The sequence below is a fragment of the Petaurus breviceps genome, unplaced genomic scaffold, assembly GCF_028583685.1.
Source record: "Petaurus breviceps papuanus isolate PSGF00001 unplaced genomic scaffold, PetGlider_PUasm1.0 181, whole genome shotgun sequence".
NCBI classification, from domain to species: Eukaryota; Metazoa; Chordata; class Mammalia; order Diprotodontia; family Petauridae; genus Petaurus; species Petaurus breviceps.
Window position 1 is genome coordinate 27,617,867 of NW_027185784.1, and position 13,256 is coordinate 27,631,122.

The 13,256-nt window shown below is 42.1% G+C and overlaps 1 protein-coding gene and 1 long non-coding RNA gene across 4 annotated transcripts in view; one reads left to right on the forward strand and one right to left on the reverse strand.

The window, feature by feature from the left end:
• Positions 1-13,256, reverse strand: part of LOC138160700 (uncharacterized) — a 48,462-nt gene that overhangs the window by 31,508 nt on the left and 3,698 nt on the right. Inside the window, exon 2 of one of the 2 annotated variants that reach the window (XR_011168192.1) lies at positions 4,264-4,357. The exons of the other annotated variant lie outside the window; for it this stretch is intronic. This is a non-coding gene — a long non-coding RNA (uncharacterized lncRNA). The remainder of the gene's footprint in view (positions 1-4,263; positions 4,358-13,256) is intronic. 2 annotated transcript variants of the gene reach the window in all.
• On the forward strand, positions 166-5,839 carry LOC138160697 (glutathione S-transferase kappa 1-like). Of its 2 annotated transcripts, XM_069087440.1 has the most exons (8): positions 166-1,064; positions 1,701-1,782; positions 2,092-2,220; positions 2,997-3,097; positions 3,352-3,387; positions 4,277-4,393; positions 4,779-4,872; positions 5,280-5,839. In XM_069087440.1, exons 1-8 carry the CDS (start codon positions 927-929, stop codon positions 5,339-5,341), a joined length of 759 nt encoding a protein of 252 aa, XP_068943541.1. In that variant the 5' UTR covers positions 166-926; the 3' UTR covers positions 5,342-5,839. The 2 variants fall into 2 exon arrangements, with proteins under 2 accessions (XP_068943541.1, XP_068943540.1); XM_069087439.1 differs by having other exon boundaries at positions 167-1,064; positions 4,779-5,836.

A 13,256-nucleotide genomic window follows, 5' to 3' on the forward strand; every position in this document is an offset into this window, starting at 1 on the left:
GCCGGCTAGGCTTCTAGGGTACCCTCCCCGAGTAACAAATTTGAATTGAAAAGTGAATTAAATTGTATTAAAGCTGGAGTCTTGTTCCATTTTCGGTAAAACTTCAATCTAATGAATATTGGTAAAACTTCAATTCAACCCAATGAATATTTATGAAGTACCCATTATGTGCCAACCATGAGCTAAGTGCTGGGGATAGAAAAAGAACCAAAGACAGTCCTTGCCCTCAAGAAGCTTACAATCCAATAGCGGAGACCATTTTAAAATATATATATTTACATTTATACATTTTATATATACACATATACGTGTTTATCTTCATACATACATATGCATATATCTATATATCCAAATGTAGATATGTATCTTGATATCAGATTAATGCCATAGTGTATTATGAGTCCAGAGCTTGTGGGTGATTTTGAACACATAAACACACCAGTCCGTGCCGCTGTTATGTATTTGGCTCACTGGGCTGCAGGGAGAATGACCGTCATAGGGACACCCGTGATCCACTGGATAAGTGACGTCACTGAGAGATGGCATCGCCGTTCTGATTCCCATAAGGGCGGTACCAGAGGTTCGTCTCTGCTAAGGCAGAGCTCAGAAGCGGCTCCGCCACACTCGGTTCGGCCACTGTCCTGCGCACCTGGCCTGCTGGTAAACCCAGCAGAGTCCCCGCGGGCGGCCGCACGGAGGCAGCAGGAGCCCAGGGCAGGGCCGGCCTGGCTCCTCCTCCCGGGCTTCAGTCGCCAGGCTCTTGCGCGCTCCTTCTCCCAACCAGGTCGCCCAGTTCCAGGGGCGGATCCCACCGAGAACCTATTGGGTGGAAGGAGCGGTAAAGAGAACCGCTTCCCCTCCTCTCCCAAAAAGAGGAGTGTGTCCGGCTGCCGCGGGGAGACCCCAGGTCTGCCCAGTGTCACACCATGTTGAACCTGCCGAGGAAGCTGGAGCTCTTCTACGATGTGCTGTCCCCCTATTCTTGTTTGGGCTTCGAGGTGACGCTCCTGAGTTGTTCCCAAGAGATCAAGGGAGGTTGGGACTGTCCTTCTGATGGTTCAGAGGTGTGTAGGAAGGAGGAGGATGCCATCGGTGTCCGTGAAGACAGCGCCTCAACTTGCGACCAGGACGGGCAAAGGTGGTGGGGGTGGGGGTGGGACACGCGATTTCCGGTTTTATTTTCTCCTTTTCCCTCTTATTTCGGATTAGGAGGTGGGGATGCCAGCCTCAGTGCTTTTACCCTCGTCACCTCTAATCTCCCTTTTCCCATCTCCTCATCTCAAGCCCAGGCTCCTCTGCAGCCTGGGACTCAGAGCTGGTCGAGGACTAACGACTGCCCAGGTGCCCCTCTCCTCCTCTCCCTAAGCCCCCCGTTCCATGTCCCCTTTCCTTCAGCCGCGGCGTCAGATCTCTTGATCTCTTGGGAACAACTCAGGGCAATGATAAGAGGGAAGAGTCAGCCCCTGGCCACGTGAGGAGATGGGTTCCCCAGCCCCAGGATGGCACATGGCCCGTTTTGGATAAGCTCACAAAGACCAAAATAGAGAGATCTGTGTCAACGTGAACCAAAGATTCTCCAGCCCTGCCCCAGGTGGCCCATGCCAGGGGTCAGGGATTAAAAATACCCCTGTTTCAAGCACCCCCTCCACGCCTTCTGAAAGCCCACGCGAAGCTCACAATCGTTTCGGTCTCCCTGGCAGGTCCTGTGTCGATATCAGAACATCTGGAACATCAGCCTGAAGCTTTGTCCAACTTTCCTAGTAGGGATAATAAAGGACAGTGGTATGGAGGAATGCTGGGGGAAAGTGTATGGTGGCCAGAGAACCAGATTGCCCATAAAGGTGGTGTAAAAAAAAGAGAAGGGTCAACCCAAAGGATCTGGGCCCAGAAGATCCCCTGTCAGTCCTTATGTTTCTGGTCTCATCTACAAAATGCCTAGAAAGGCCCAAAAGCTTCAGTGGCCTACTAGAATGAAAATTCCTTGAGAGCACAAACATTTCCATTTCTGTCTCCACAGATTAGAACGTTATCTTGTACAAAAGAGGTATTTAATAAATGTTTGTAGAATTGAATTAAATGATTCACTTGCAGGGAACCTACGACCTGTCTTGGTACCTCAAAAGCAGAAATACCTGAGAGATGAACTCCAGCACCTGGCAGAATTTTACCAAGTTCCCCTTGTGATTCCCAGGGATCTTCGAGGAGTGATTATAGATGAAGGTGGGTGTTTGTGTGGGTGGATGGAGGGAAGGAAGAGAATGAAGATGGACCATGACAGGGCAAGGGGCTAGGAGGAAGAAAGAACGGACCAAAGAAGAGGCTTGAGTGGGTAGGGCTTCGTAGTAAGAAGGGCTCTAGGGGATGCTGAGAGGTAAAAAAGATGTTTTAAGTGTGGAAAGAACTTTGGCTGCTTAGATGAACAGACTTGGATAAACAGGGAATTGTAGAAAAATAGAAGGGAAAAGGAAGGAACAGAAATAATCATTATATAAGGGATAGCTGACAATAAGGAAACTTGATTCCAGCGAACCCACAGGCTAGTAACCAATGGAAAAGTAGGAAAGTAAATTTTATATGTTATACATATTATTGCATTACAACAATATGATCATTATAATATGATAATTACATAAAAATATAATTATAGAATGTACATCGTACATGTGTGTATATATGCATATGTGTGAATATATGAAAGAGGAAATAATGTCATAGGAGAAAAGTTGATGTATTATAGCAAACTGGCTTCTGAGTGGAAGTCAGGAGAGACTGGGTTCAGGTTCTTCCAATAGATGTTTGGCCAAGAGAAAGTCACTTAACCTCTCTCTAAGTCTCAGTTTCTTCATCTGTAAAATGGAGATGATAATACCTAGAATCCTATCCCATAGTAGTGTTGTAAGATTAAAATAGGGGAACCTTAGAACGCTGGGTAAATCTGTTGTTATTTATTATTATTATTATTCACTTCCCACACATCTCTGGCCTCTTTCCTTCAGGGAGCCTGAATGCCATGCGATTCCTCAGTTCTGTCGAATTGGAGAAACCTGAGATGTTGGAAAAAGTGTCTAGGGAGCTGTGGGTGCGCATCTGGTCACAGGTGAGGTGCTCAGAGATTCCACCCACTTTACCTCTCCAACTTAGGGGTTCTACTCTTTATATAATTTCCCCTCTCTAGATAGCAAATATATCCAATTCTTGTGACTCTGTGCCTTTATAGTACTCCATCAGATTCTTTTTCATAGCACCAATATTGTCCCTGTAACTATATCCATAGTCACATATATCCCCTCAACATCCCCTGTCAATCCTTCTTTTGAGTCCCCAACTCTGAATACTATCCATTACTCCCAGGATGAAGATATCACAGAACCCCAGAGCATCCAGACTGTAAGTATCACAGCTTTGCCCCTATTTCCCCTAACTGAAGTATGGGGTTGTTGGAGAACAAATCAGGGTTATTTCTCTTAGGTGGAAGATAGTGTTGTGTTCTGGGATGATAAGGTATCTGAGAAGCAGGACAGAAATGACTAAAGGGAATACCAACAGTAAAATCTCTGCAGAAATCACAGTCAAAATTTAATTTCTAAGCTCTGAGGCTTAGAGCAGAAAGGATCAGGGACTATATAGTAAGGGCTCCCATCTGATAGACCAGGGTCTATGATAGACCTCCAAGTCAGTTGCTGCTGTCCCTCATTACCTGGCCCTCTTCTCTACTGCTTGACTTTTCTCTGAAGTTTGAGGACCCTTGGAATAAGGAGGCAGCAAAGAATATTAGAAAAAATGGTCCTGAACTACAAGTTAGGAGACCTTTGTAACTCTGTGTCAAAGTCTTTGGCCTTGGGCAAGTAATTTTCCCTCCCTAAGCCTTGGCTTCCTTATCTCTCAAAAGATGGAGTTGACCTAGACATTCTCTCAGGTTGTGAATAGCCCCAAAGTCCAGTGGAAAAAAATAGGCATGTTATTATGATGCTTTCAAAAGGGCAAAGCCAGAGATATATGGATAGATATTTACATAGATATGTATGTATAAGTATGTAAATTTATATATGTATGTGTGTATAGATAGACAGACAGATACGGATCTGGATCAGGAACAATGAATGTGTGTATATATGTATATATAGGTATGCATATGTATCTACATACATACACACAACATACACACAGACAGACACACATACTATATTCCTGAGGTCTATAACCAGGAATTCAGATCTAGAAATTGACGTTCCCACCCCAACTCAACTATGGTCTGTTGCCTACCTCACTTCCACAGGCTGCAGAGAAAGCAGGACTTTCTGAAGAACAGGCTAAGGGTCTCCTGGAAAAGTGTTCAACTGAAGAGGTAAAGAAGAAACTAAGAGAGAACACAGATACAGCTTTCAGATATGGGGTGAGCATCCTTGATACCCCATGTCCCAAAACCCAGCTTCTAATCCTTGAAGATACTGGATAAGGAATTCTAATAAACCTTAGAATTTGTTTCCACAAGCCCACTTTCCCATTCTTCATCAGTATCAGTCACCTAATAAATGCATGGGAAGGAAGGAAAAGAGAGAAATAGATAAGGAAAGAAGGGATGAGATAGGGGGGAGACCAATGTTAAGAGACAGAAAGAGACTCTCCTGCCTATCTCCTGTGTGACCCTTTGCTATCTACAGTGATGCTGGGCCCCCACCCCCACTTCCCTTCATCAGTCTTAAGTCAACGTTGACTCCCACCCATCAGGGTCCTCTTTCTTATCTTTCTGTATGGCACTGTGATCACTCTTTCTCCAGGCCTTTGGGCTACCCACCATAGTGTACCATCTGCATGACAAATCCCACATGCTCTTTGGCTCAGACAGGATGGAACTGCTGGCCCATCTTCTAGGTGAGTTGGAGACACTTTGTCTTACTGTTGTTAAGACATTCCTTGTCTCACAGCCCTGCTTACCTGCCAGAATTACCACTGAGGAAGAAATTAGAGGAAGCAGGTACTCTTGAGCAAAAAGTTTTAAGTTTCCAAGAGGCAGAGCCTTGTACCAGACACTTCAAATGGGAACAGGGCTCTTTCTTAAAAAGTAGAAGTAATTTCTGTTGTAAGGAAACCATGTATATTGTAGAAGATGTGGAGAAGCTATCTGTTCCTTGAAATCAAAAATGACCCCTTTCAAGAATTCCCTGAGACCATGAGGGCAAGAGAAAAGAAGGGAATAATGGGCAGCATGCCTTACCAGGACCCAAGGATTCCCTTCTTTAAGGACCATCTGTAGAAGGTGCATGATTTTCTCCATACAGGGAAAGAGTGGCAGGGCCCAATACCCAACATTATGAAGGGCAAACTCTCAGCATACGATTAGAAGGAGAAGCTGCCCAACCCTAGGAGCCAGACCCTTCCTCCTTACAATGTTCCTTTTATGGAATCCAGGATGCTAGGATTCTTCATTCCTATATTCTTATATTTATGGGGAAAAGGTATGGTATCCTGAACTTAGATCCCTGAGATTGCCCTGTTCCTTCTACTCAAAAGTGCCTGAGGTAGGGCTCCAACCTTCATTGCTATGATTAAATAAAGTCCCTAGTAGGGAATATTCTTCTGTACCTATCGCTATTCTGGTATGTTTTGTGTATTCTTGATTTTGCATCAACACTTATTCTGCTTTGGAGTTCATAAAAGAATGTCTCCATAACTGCTTGATCCACACATCAGGGGAAGGAGCCAGGTGGGAAGAAGAAAAATCTCTCGTGTAGAATTTGAAAACCAGAGAAAAAACTAGAAATGGTGACATCCAAAATCTTATGGCTAGTCTGCAGCAAAGCCAAGGCTTTGAAAGTATGCTTCCTGTCTTCTGAATATCCTCACTGGTGGTAAATTTTTGTTCTTCAGTATTGATTTGAGTCGTGGAAATAGCAAAAAATAATCTGTTGAGGTGGCTTTAATACCCATCTATAAATCATCTTCTGAAAAGCTGCCAAAGAATACTAGCTTTGGTCAACCATGGGTTTGACTCATTTGGTACTTCTTATGATTAGACAGAAGGACTGAGACTGGGCCAGCTCTAATAAAAGGTAAAAACTGTAGACTACAGGCCAGAATTGAGCCATGCCTAGGAAATGGCTACCATTAGCTGAAGACTCCCTGGAGTGATCAGGACTCAGAAGAAATGAGTTGGGAATTGACTGGCCTCAAGCCAAAGTGACTAAATTATATTACTGACTGAAATATGAATAGTGGTTGTAGTATCACAGGGCGGGGAGGAGTCTAAGAAGCCATCTAGTTTAACTCATACCTAAACAGAAACTTCCTCTGCAACATACATTATAAGTTGTCAACTAGGCTTGAAAACCTGGTAATGGGGAACCCATGCCTTCCCAAAGCATCCCATTCTTTTTTTTTATGATATCTATAATTCTTAAGATCATTTTCCTTACCTCAAGTCTCAGTCTCTCTAATACCCACTCATTGCTTCTAGCTCTGCCCTCCAACACTAATCAGGAAAAGGCCCAATTCCTCTTCTGCAGAACAGTTTTTTTGAATACTTGATGACAACTAACATCTTTCACTGAAATCTTCATGTCTCTAGGCTAACCATGGCTAGATCCTTTGCTTTATTCCTGTATGGTATGGTCTCTAGGCCCCTTAACATTCTGGTTATCTTCCTCTGGATATGCTCTAACTTGTGAATTTCATTCCTAAAATGTGTGCAATCACATCTGCAAATCAGGAACCCTAAAGCATATAAGGTTGTTATTTGTCTGGGCCTGCAGACTCAGGCATTCATGTATTAATTGTTTTGGGGCTATTTTCTCTTTTGATCCATCTTTCCCATATCATCCTCCCTGATGGAAAAATAACAAAGAAAAATAGGAATTGACTACCTATCTTCCTTTTGTCATCTATTAATATTAGAACATTCTCCCCAAGTAGTGGAATAACCTTCCTTTGTTCTTGTTAAAATTTAAACAAATATGAAAAAGCCCCATTTTTTTGTATAATTTTATCATGAAACATAGCTGATCTGGGGGCTTTTATATTATTTTATATTGCACATAGAATCGTACAGTTGCAAAGAACTCTTTGGAAGTCAACCCGGTACAACCCCCATTCCAAAGCACCTATTTTTTTTTTTTATTCTACAGCTCTATGATTACACCTTACACAACAGCTACAACAAAATGTCCCTCAGAAACCATAGTTATTTCTGTAAAGGGATTTTTCACAGTTGTGATAGAACTCATTCTGTGAGGAATCTGTGAGGGGACTGTATGCTTCTGGAAAAACAGTTAATTGTGTTAACTTGAGAGAAACTGACAGCACAGAGAGGAAGGACTAAGATAACTTCTTTTCTGAAAGAAATCACTTTTATTTGTATCTTGTGAAGAAACAGAGAGTTACTGAGAAGAGACTTTACTTGACATCCTCAGAGAGCTGAATGGTGAGATTATGTTTCTGAAATTTAGAAGTCAGAAATACCGGTGATGATTATAAGTGACTTTCATAGCTGGTATATTATGAATAATTATTTATATCTTCATTTTATTATTTGTTACTCTTAATAAATTGCATAGTCAGTAACCTTGATGTTTGTTTAAGCCTAAAGAATTGGGAGTGAGGAGAGAAGTAATACAGAGAACTCAACAAAAACTTATGGGAAAGGAAATTTCCTAGTTTATTAAATAAATAATATTTAATAACTAGGTTGGAGGCTTGGAGCTAAGTAATTATTGAGAGGTTGTAAATTTCTGTAATTAATGAAGAAATGTCAAATTCCCTTGGAACCTGAAGAATGAAGAAGGAAATTAAGCCAGTAGCTTAAAATTACGTATAGAATTATGAAAATAGCAGGTAGGTTAGAGAACAAGCATTCAATTATAGGTTGACTAGGGGGGATTGTCAGGAAGCCCCCAAATCAGAGATAGACATGTGGGGAGAAAGGGAGAGGGGACATTTATTAAGGCTTTACAATGTGTCAGGCACCTTGCTAAACACTGGGTATTCATATGAAAACAAACAAGATTTCCCCTGTCCTCAAGAAGCTTACATTCTGAAAAGGGAAGACAATAGATAGATACTGGAAAAAGAAGGGATGTGGAGAAGAGAATGCAGAAAGTGGCATAGTGGCCTGTTCCCTGGCAAGATGATGATGATGAAAATGATGGTGATGCTATTTATATAATGCTCTCTCTGTGCTAGGCACTGTGCTAAGCACTTTGCATTTTTTATTTTCATATGATCCTTACAACAACCCTATAAAGCAGGTGCTATTATTAGCCCCCTTTCACTTATGAGGAAACTAAGATAGACATGGGTTAAGTAACTTGCCCAGGGTCACACAGCTAGTAAATGCTGAGGCCAGATTCTTACCTATTGGAGAGAAGAACCAGGAATGGATTCCTAATTTCTGATGGAGTGGAGATGGTTGGAGACAAAAGACAGGATATAGTATTGCATTGAATTCTGGCCAGTATATTTTAGTAGTCATTAATAAACTAGAGATTGAATAGAGGAGAGCCACCTGGATGATAATAGGCCTTGAGAACACGCCATATGAAGATCTGCTCAAGGAACTAGCAATGGTTATTCTGTAGAAAAGAAGTTAAGAGAGATATAATACCGTGTTTCCCCGATAATAAGACACTGTCTTATTAATTTTTTTGGACAGAAAAACACCAGAGGGCTTATTTTCAGGGGAGGGCTTATTTTAATGAATATTGACAGCAATTTTAATAAACAGGTAAATGTGAACAAAAAAATGTACCTTTATTCAATAAGCAAATCACTGGGGAAGAACAGGATGATACGCTCACTGCTGCAGCTCTGATTGGATGCAGCTCGGAGCACGGCGTGCGTTTCATGAAGGTGGGGGGAAGGTGCATACAGAGGGTACCGTAATGTAGCGTGTAGCGCAGGGGATCACCTTCACTACAGCAGCAATCTCAATAGGGCTTATTTTCGGGGGAGGGCTTATTTTAGAGGAATCTTAGTAAGGGGAGGGCTTATTTTCGGGATAGGTCTTATTATCCGGGAAACACGGTAGTAATCTTAAAGTATTTGGAAAAGGGGTTAGAATGTGTTCTGTTTGGCTTTTCCTGGTATAGAATGAGGAGCAGTAGCTGGAAGTTGTAAAGAGGGAAATTTGGGCTCAATGTCAATGAACAACCCTTTATTAAGTATTACCCCTAGCAGAACCAAGAGAAATCTGTACACAATCACAGACACAACGTATGTATGATGACTAACTTTGATAGACTGGGCTCCTTTCAGCAATGTAAGGTTATAAGACAACTTCAAAAGACTCATGATCAAAAGAGATATCCACATCCAGCTGCAGAGTCTGAATGCAGATTGAAACAAACTACTTGCTCTGTTTCTTTTTTCTTGTTTTGTTTTCTCTTTCCCACTGATCATTCCATCAGTTATAATCCTTCTTTACAACCTGACTAATGATTAATGTGAAGATAATTGCAGATCCTAAATTTGAGTGCATGCTGCCATGATGGGGGAGGAGAGGGGAGGGAGCAGAGGAAGAGGGAGAAAATTTGAAACTCAAGGGACTGTGGAACTGAATATTGTAGATTAAAAGTAAATGAATGAATTAATTTAAAAGAAAAAAAAGTGTTACCCATGTCCCAAAGCCTGTTGGTATGAGGCTTAGAGTCCCACGTGCTTACCATGTTCCAGGCACTGAGCTAAGCCATACAGAGAAAAGCCAACCCTCTGCCCCGCCAAAAAACAACCAACAAAAGAAAAAAAAAACAGTGCTTGTCCTCAAGGAGCTCACAGTCTAACAGGAGAGACCACATGTAAAAAACTACACAGGAGATGTAGACTGGATAAAATGGAGAACATCTCAGAAAGATGCCACCATCTGTTTCTACCTCACTGAAGTTGTCAAGCAAAGGCTAGATGACCACTTGCCAGGTATGGTATAGAAGCACTGTTTCTCAGGCAGTGGTTTGAACTGGAAGGCTTTTGAACTCCCTTCCCATTCTGACTTTCTGTGATTGTGTGTTAGGAGAAGGGCTGAGGCTGAAGATGGGAAGTGATTAGAAGTCAGGGACACACCAGGAACCAGGGATTGTGGGTGTGGAATAAAGGATCTGAGACTAAAGGGACAGAAACAACAACAAAATAGAAGGCAGGGTCAGGTTCAAGAAATCTGGACATCTGCAACCAAAGTCTTCTTCCTTAAGCCTTGAGATCACCTTGTATTGTGTTCTTTATCAGAGGTCATTTGGTACTGGAATAAAATACAATTGACCTACAGCAGTGCACTCATCCTCTCTAAACCTACCCAGATCAAATCAGATCATTGTGGACTGACTTTCTATCCTTCCACACATCCTTCAGCCCATAGGTTGCCTTTTCACAAATTTATTTTCTTGTGATTACCCTTGAAATTAATTTTTACCTTATCTCACCTGTTTATAAATGTGGTACATGGGTATGGATCATAAAATCATATGGTTTGGGGCTGGGAAAGAACTTGAGAAATCACCTAGTCCAATCTTATTTTACATACACAAAAACTGAGGCAGGGAGAGATAAAGTAATTTATCTAAGGTTACACAATGAGAGGCAGAGCCTGGATGGCTATTGTCAGAGGAATGACCATTATTACAGAGAGATACAGGGCTCAGGGACAAACAGATGGCACAGGAATTGAAGGTGGTCAAACAAGTCAAATACCTGGCAAAGGAGACTGTCTTGCTGGGCACTTTCTACCCCCCACTCCCTAACCCATCTGCACTTTTCTCTGCATTTATTCCAATCCTCAGTCATAGTTAACCATAGATTGTTAGAAAAGCAAGGGGATTGGAGAGTCATCCCTCTCATTTTAAAGATGAGGAAACTGAGGGCTACTTTAAGTGACTCATCCAAGTCATACAGCTTGTTAGGTGGGAGAATTAGGTTTCATCTTGGGTGTTGTGATCTTCATGGTACTCTCCTTGAATTCAAGAATGACAGTCATGGGGAATTGGAACAATCCTTCTTTCATCCATTCATTATGATAATTTTAGAAAAGATAACAATGCTAAGTAAGACAGACCATCCCCACCCCCCAGAGACACTCACTGTTCTCAAGAAGTTTACAAACTATTAAAAAAGATCACACCCACATAAACAATGAAAACACAAAGTAGGCCAGAAAAAATAGATATCGATAAATTGGTATGAAATTTCACAGCAGAGAAAAATCACTTCTAGCTAAGATGATAAGGAAAGGCTTCAATTATTCAAGTAACCTTTCAGCTGACCCTTAAAGGTTGCCCAGACTTCAACAGTATGATATCAGAGATGGTCTATTATAAGTGAGGGAAAAAGCATAAGGACAGGTATGGAGATTAGAAAATAAGCTATATATTTTGGAAATGGAGATTAGTATCATTTACTTATAAATTAAGCGAGGAAGAGAGGACTGGAACCAGATATGTGGGGGACCTTGAATGCTAGGCTGAGTTTGGAATCTATGCTGTGAGCAATGAAGAGCCACTGAATAGTTTTATCATCTGAGTGACTTGATCAGCTCTGCACACTGGAAAGATTAATCTGATAGAAAAGATTATAGGAACACAAACTTAAATCTGGGTGATCTTAGAGATTATTTATTTCATCCCTTACTTCTTACAGATAAGGGAATTGAGGCCCAGAAGAAGTCACTTGCCCCAAGTCACAGGGTAGTAAATGGAAAAGTCAGGATTCAAGCCCAGGCCCTCCCATCCAAATCTACTGCTCCTGTCATTATATGTCGATGTCTCTAGGGAGCAGAAACTGAGGGTGAGGAGAGAGTAGAAGGCCAGGCAAGATAACTATGATCCTTTTCAGAAAATAATGTGTCTAATACAGATGTGGGGCCCTTTGACTGAATCCCAACTTCACAGAACAAAGCCCCTTCATAAAAGGGTTTGTTCTGTAAAACCTGGACTAGGTTAAAATGCTGCACCCAAGGACCTAGAAGGCCACATGTGGCCTCAAGGCTGCAGGTTATCCAATGGAAAGAATGCTAAACTGGGGGTGGTAACAAGGACCAAGGCCTGGATTTCAATAGTCGTTAGAAATCCAGACAAATCTCTTCAGTGGTCTGGGCCTTTGTTCCCTCATCTATTAAATGAGAGGATTCAGACAACATGATCTCTAAGCTTTCCTCTGGCTCTGAAATGTGATATAACTCATCTAGCAGCAGTCCTTAGGGCAATTATTCACCTCCTACCACTAGCCCCACACTTTGAATAAAGGGCACCAAGAGAAAGACACAAGAGAAAATGAGATTTAGGCTGATAACTCAGTTGCAAAAAGACATTCCTTGTGTCACTTCAAGGCTATGTAGTCATTCAGCGTCAAACATGTGCACAGAGCCGCCAGAACTAGTCTCTCTGGAGCCTTTTACCCATAACACTGTCATATGATGGGAAAAAGGACAAGACAAGGCACTTCATTATAAAAGCATGGATATGAATAAGCCTACATCTAAAAAAAAAAAGTCACCCAAAAACAAAGAGGTGCAGAATCACGGAAGGAATGAAATGCTCTCTTCCTTCTCTCATCCCAGACTTTTCAGGTTTATCTGCTTTACAGCCACCTCTTCTTCTCCCTCCTCAGTAGCTGAACCCTTTTGAGGGTTGGGAGGCAGATTTGAATGTAAAAAGCCAGAGGGTGGGAAGGGATGAGGCAGAGACTGTCAAGAATTGGTGGGGAAGTGGAAATAGGGATCAGAGTTTAGTTAGGAAAAGGAGTTGGGGACACAGGGAGGTAGGATGGATTCTGTCATATCTGCACTGACAAAGGTATAGTTGATTGATTCAAATTCCCTTTAAAAAATGCCTAAGGAAGTACCAACTCCAATTCTCCTTCTACCCATTGGACAAGAGAGACATAGAGGGATCATCAGATCCCCTCACACTGTTAGATAAGAAGACCTTACACTGGCATAGCATTTTATAGAAAGACAGCCAGCCCCCTTATTCCTAATGCCCTTGGTTCCCTCCTCCCTCCATGCCCCTCCCCTGAGCCTCGCCTTTTTCCATCCAGCACTCACTCTGCCTAAGCTGTTTTATTTGTCATTTAGCCAACACACACCCTTCAATGTACTCTTCCCTAGGATTTTCTCCTGGGGTTGGTAAGAGTCCAGCAACACACACATCATACCAGGGGGATAGAAAGACTGGAAGGAGAGGGGGAAGAGCCTAACAGCCTAATCAGGTTCTCTCCAGAACCCCCAAACTCTCTTAGCCCTCACCTTTCCCCTCTACCAATCCAAAAGGGAACACAGACAG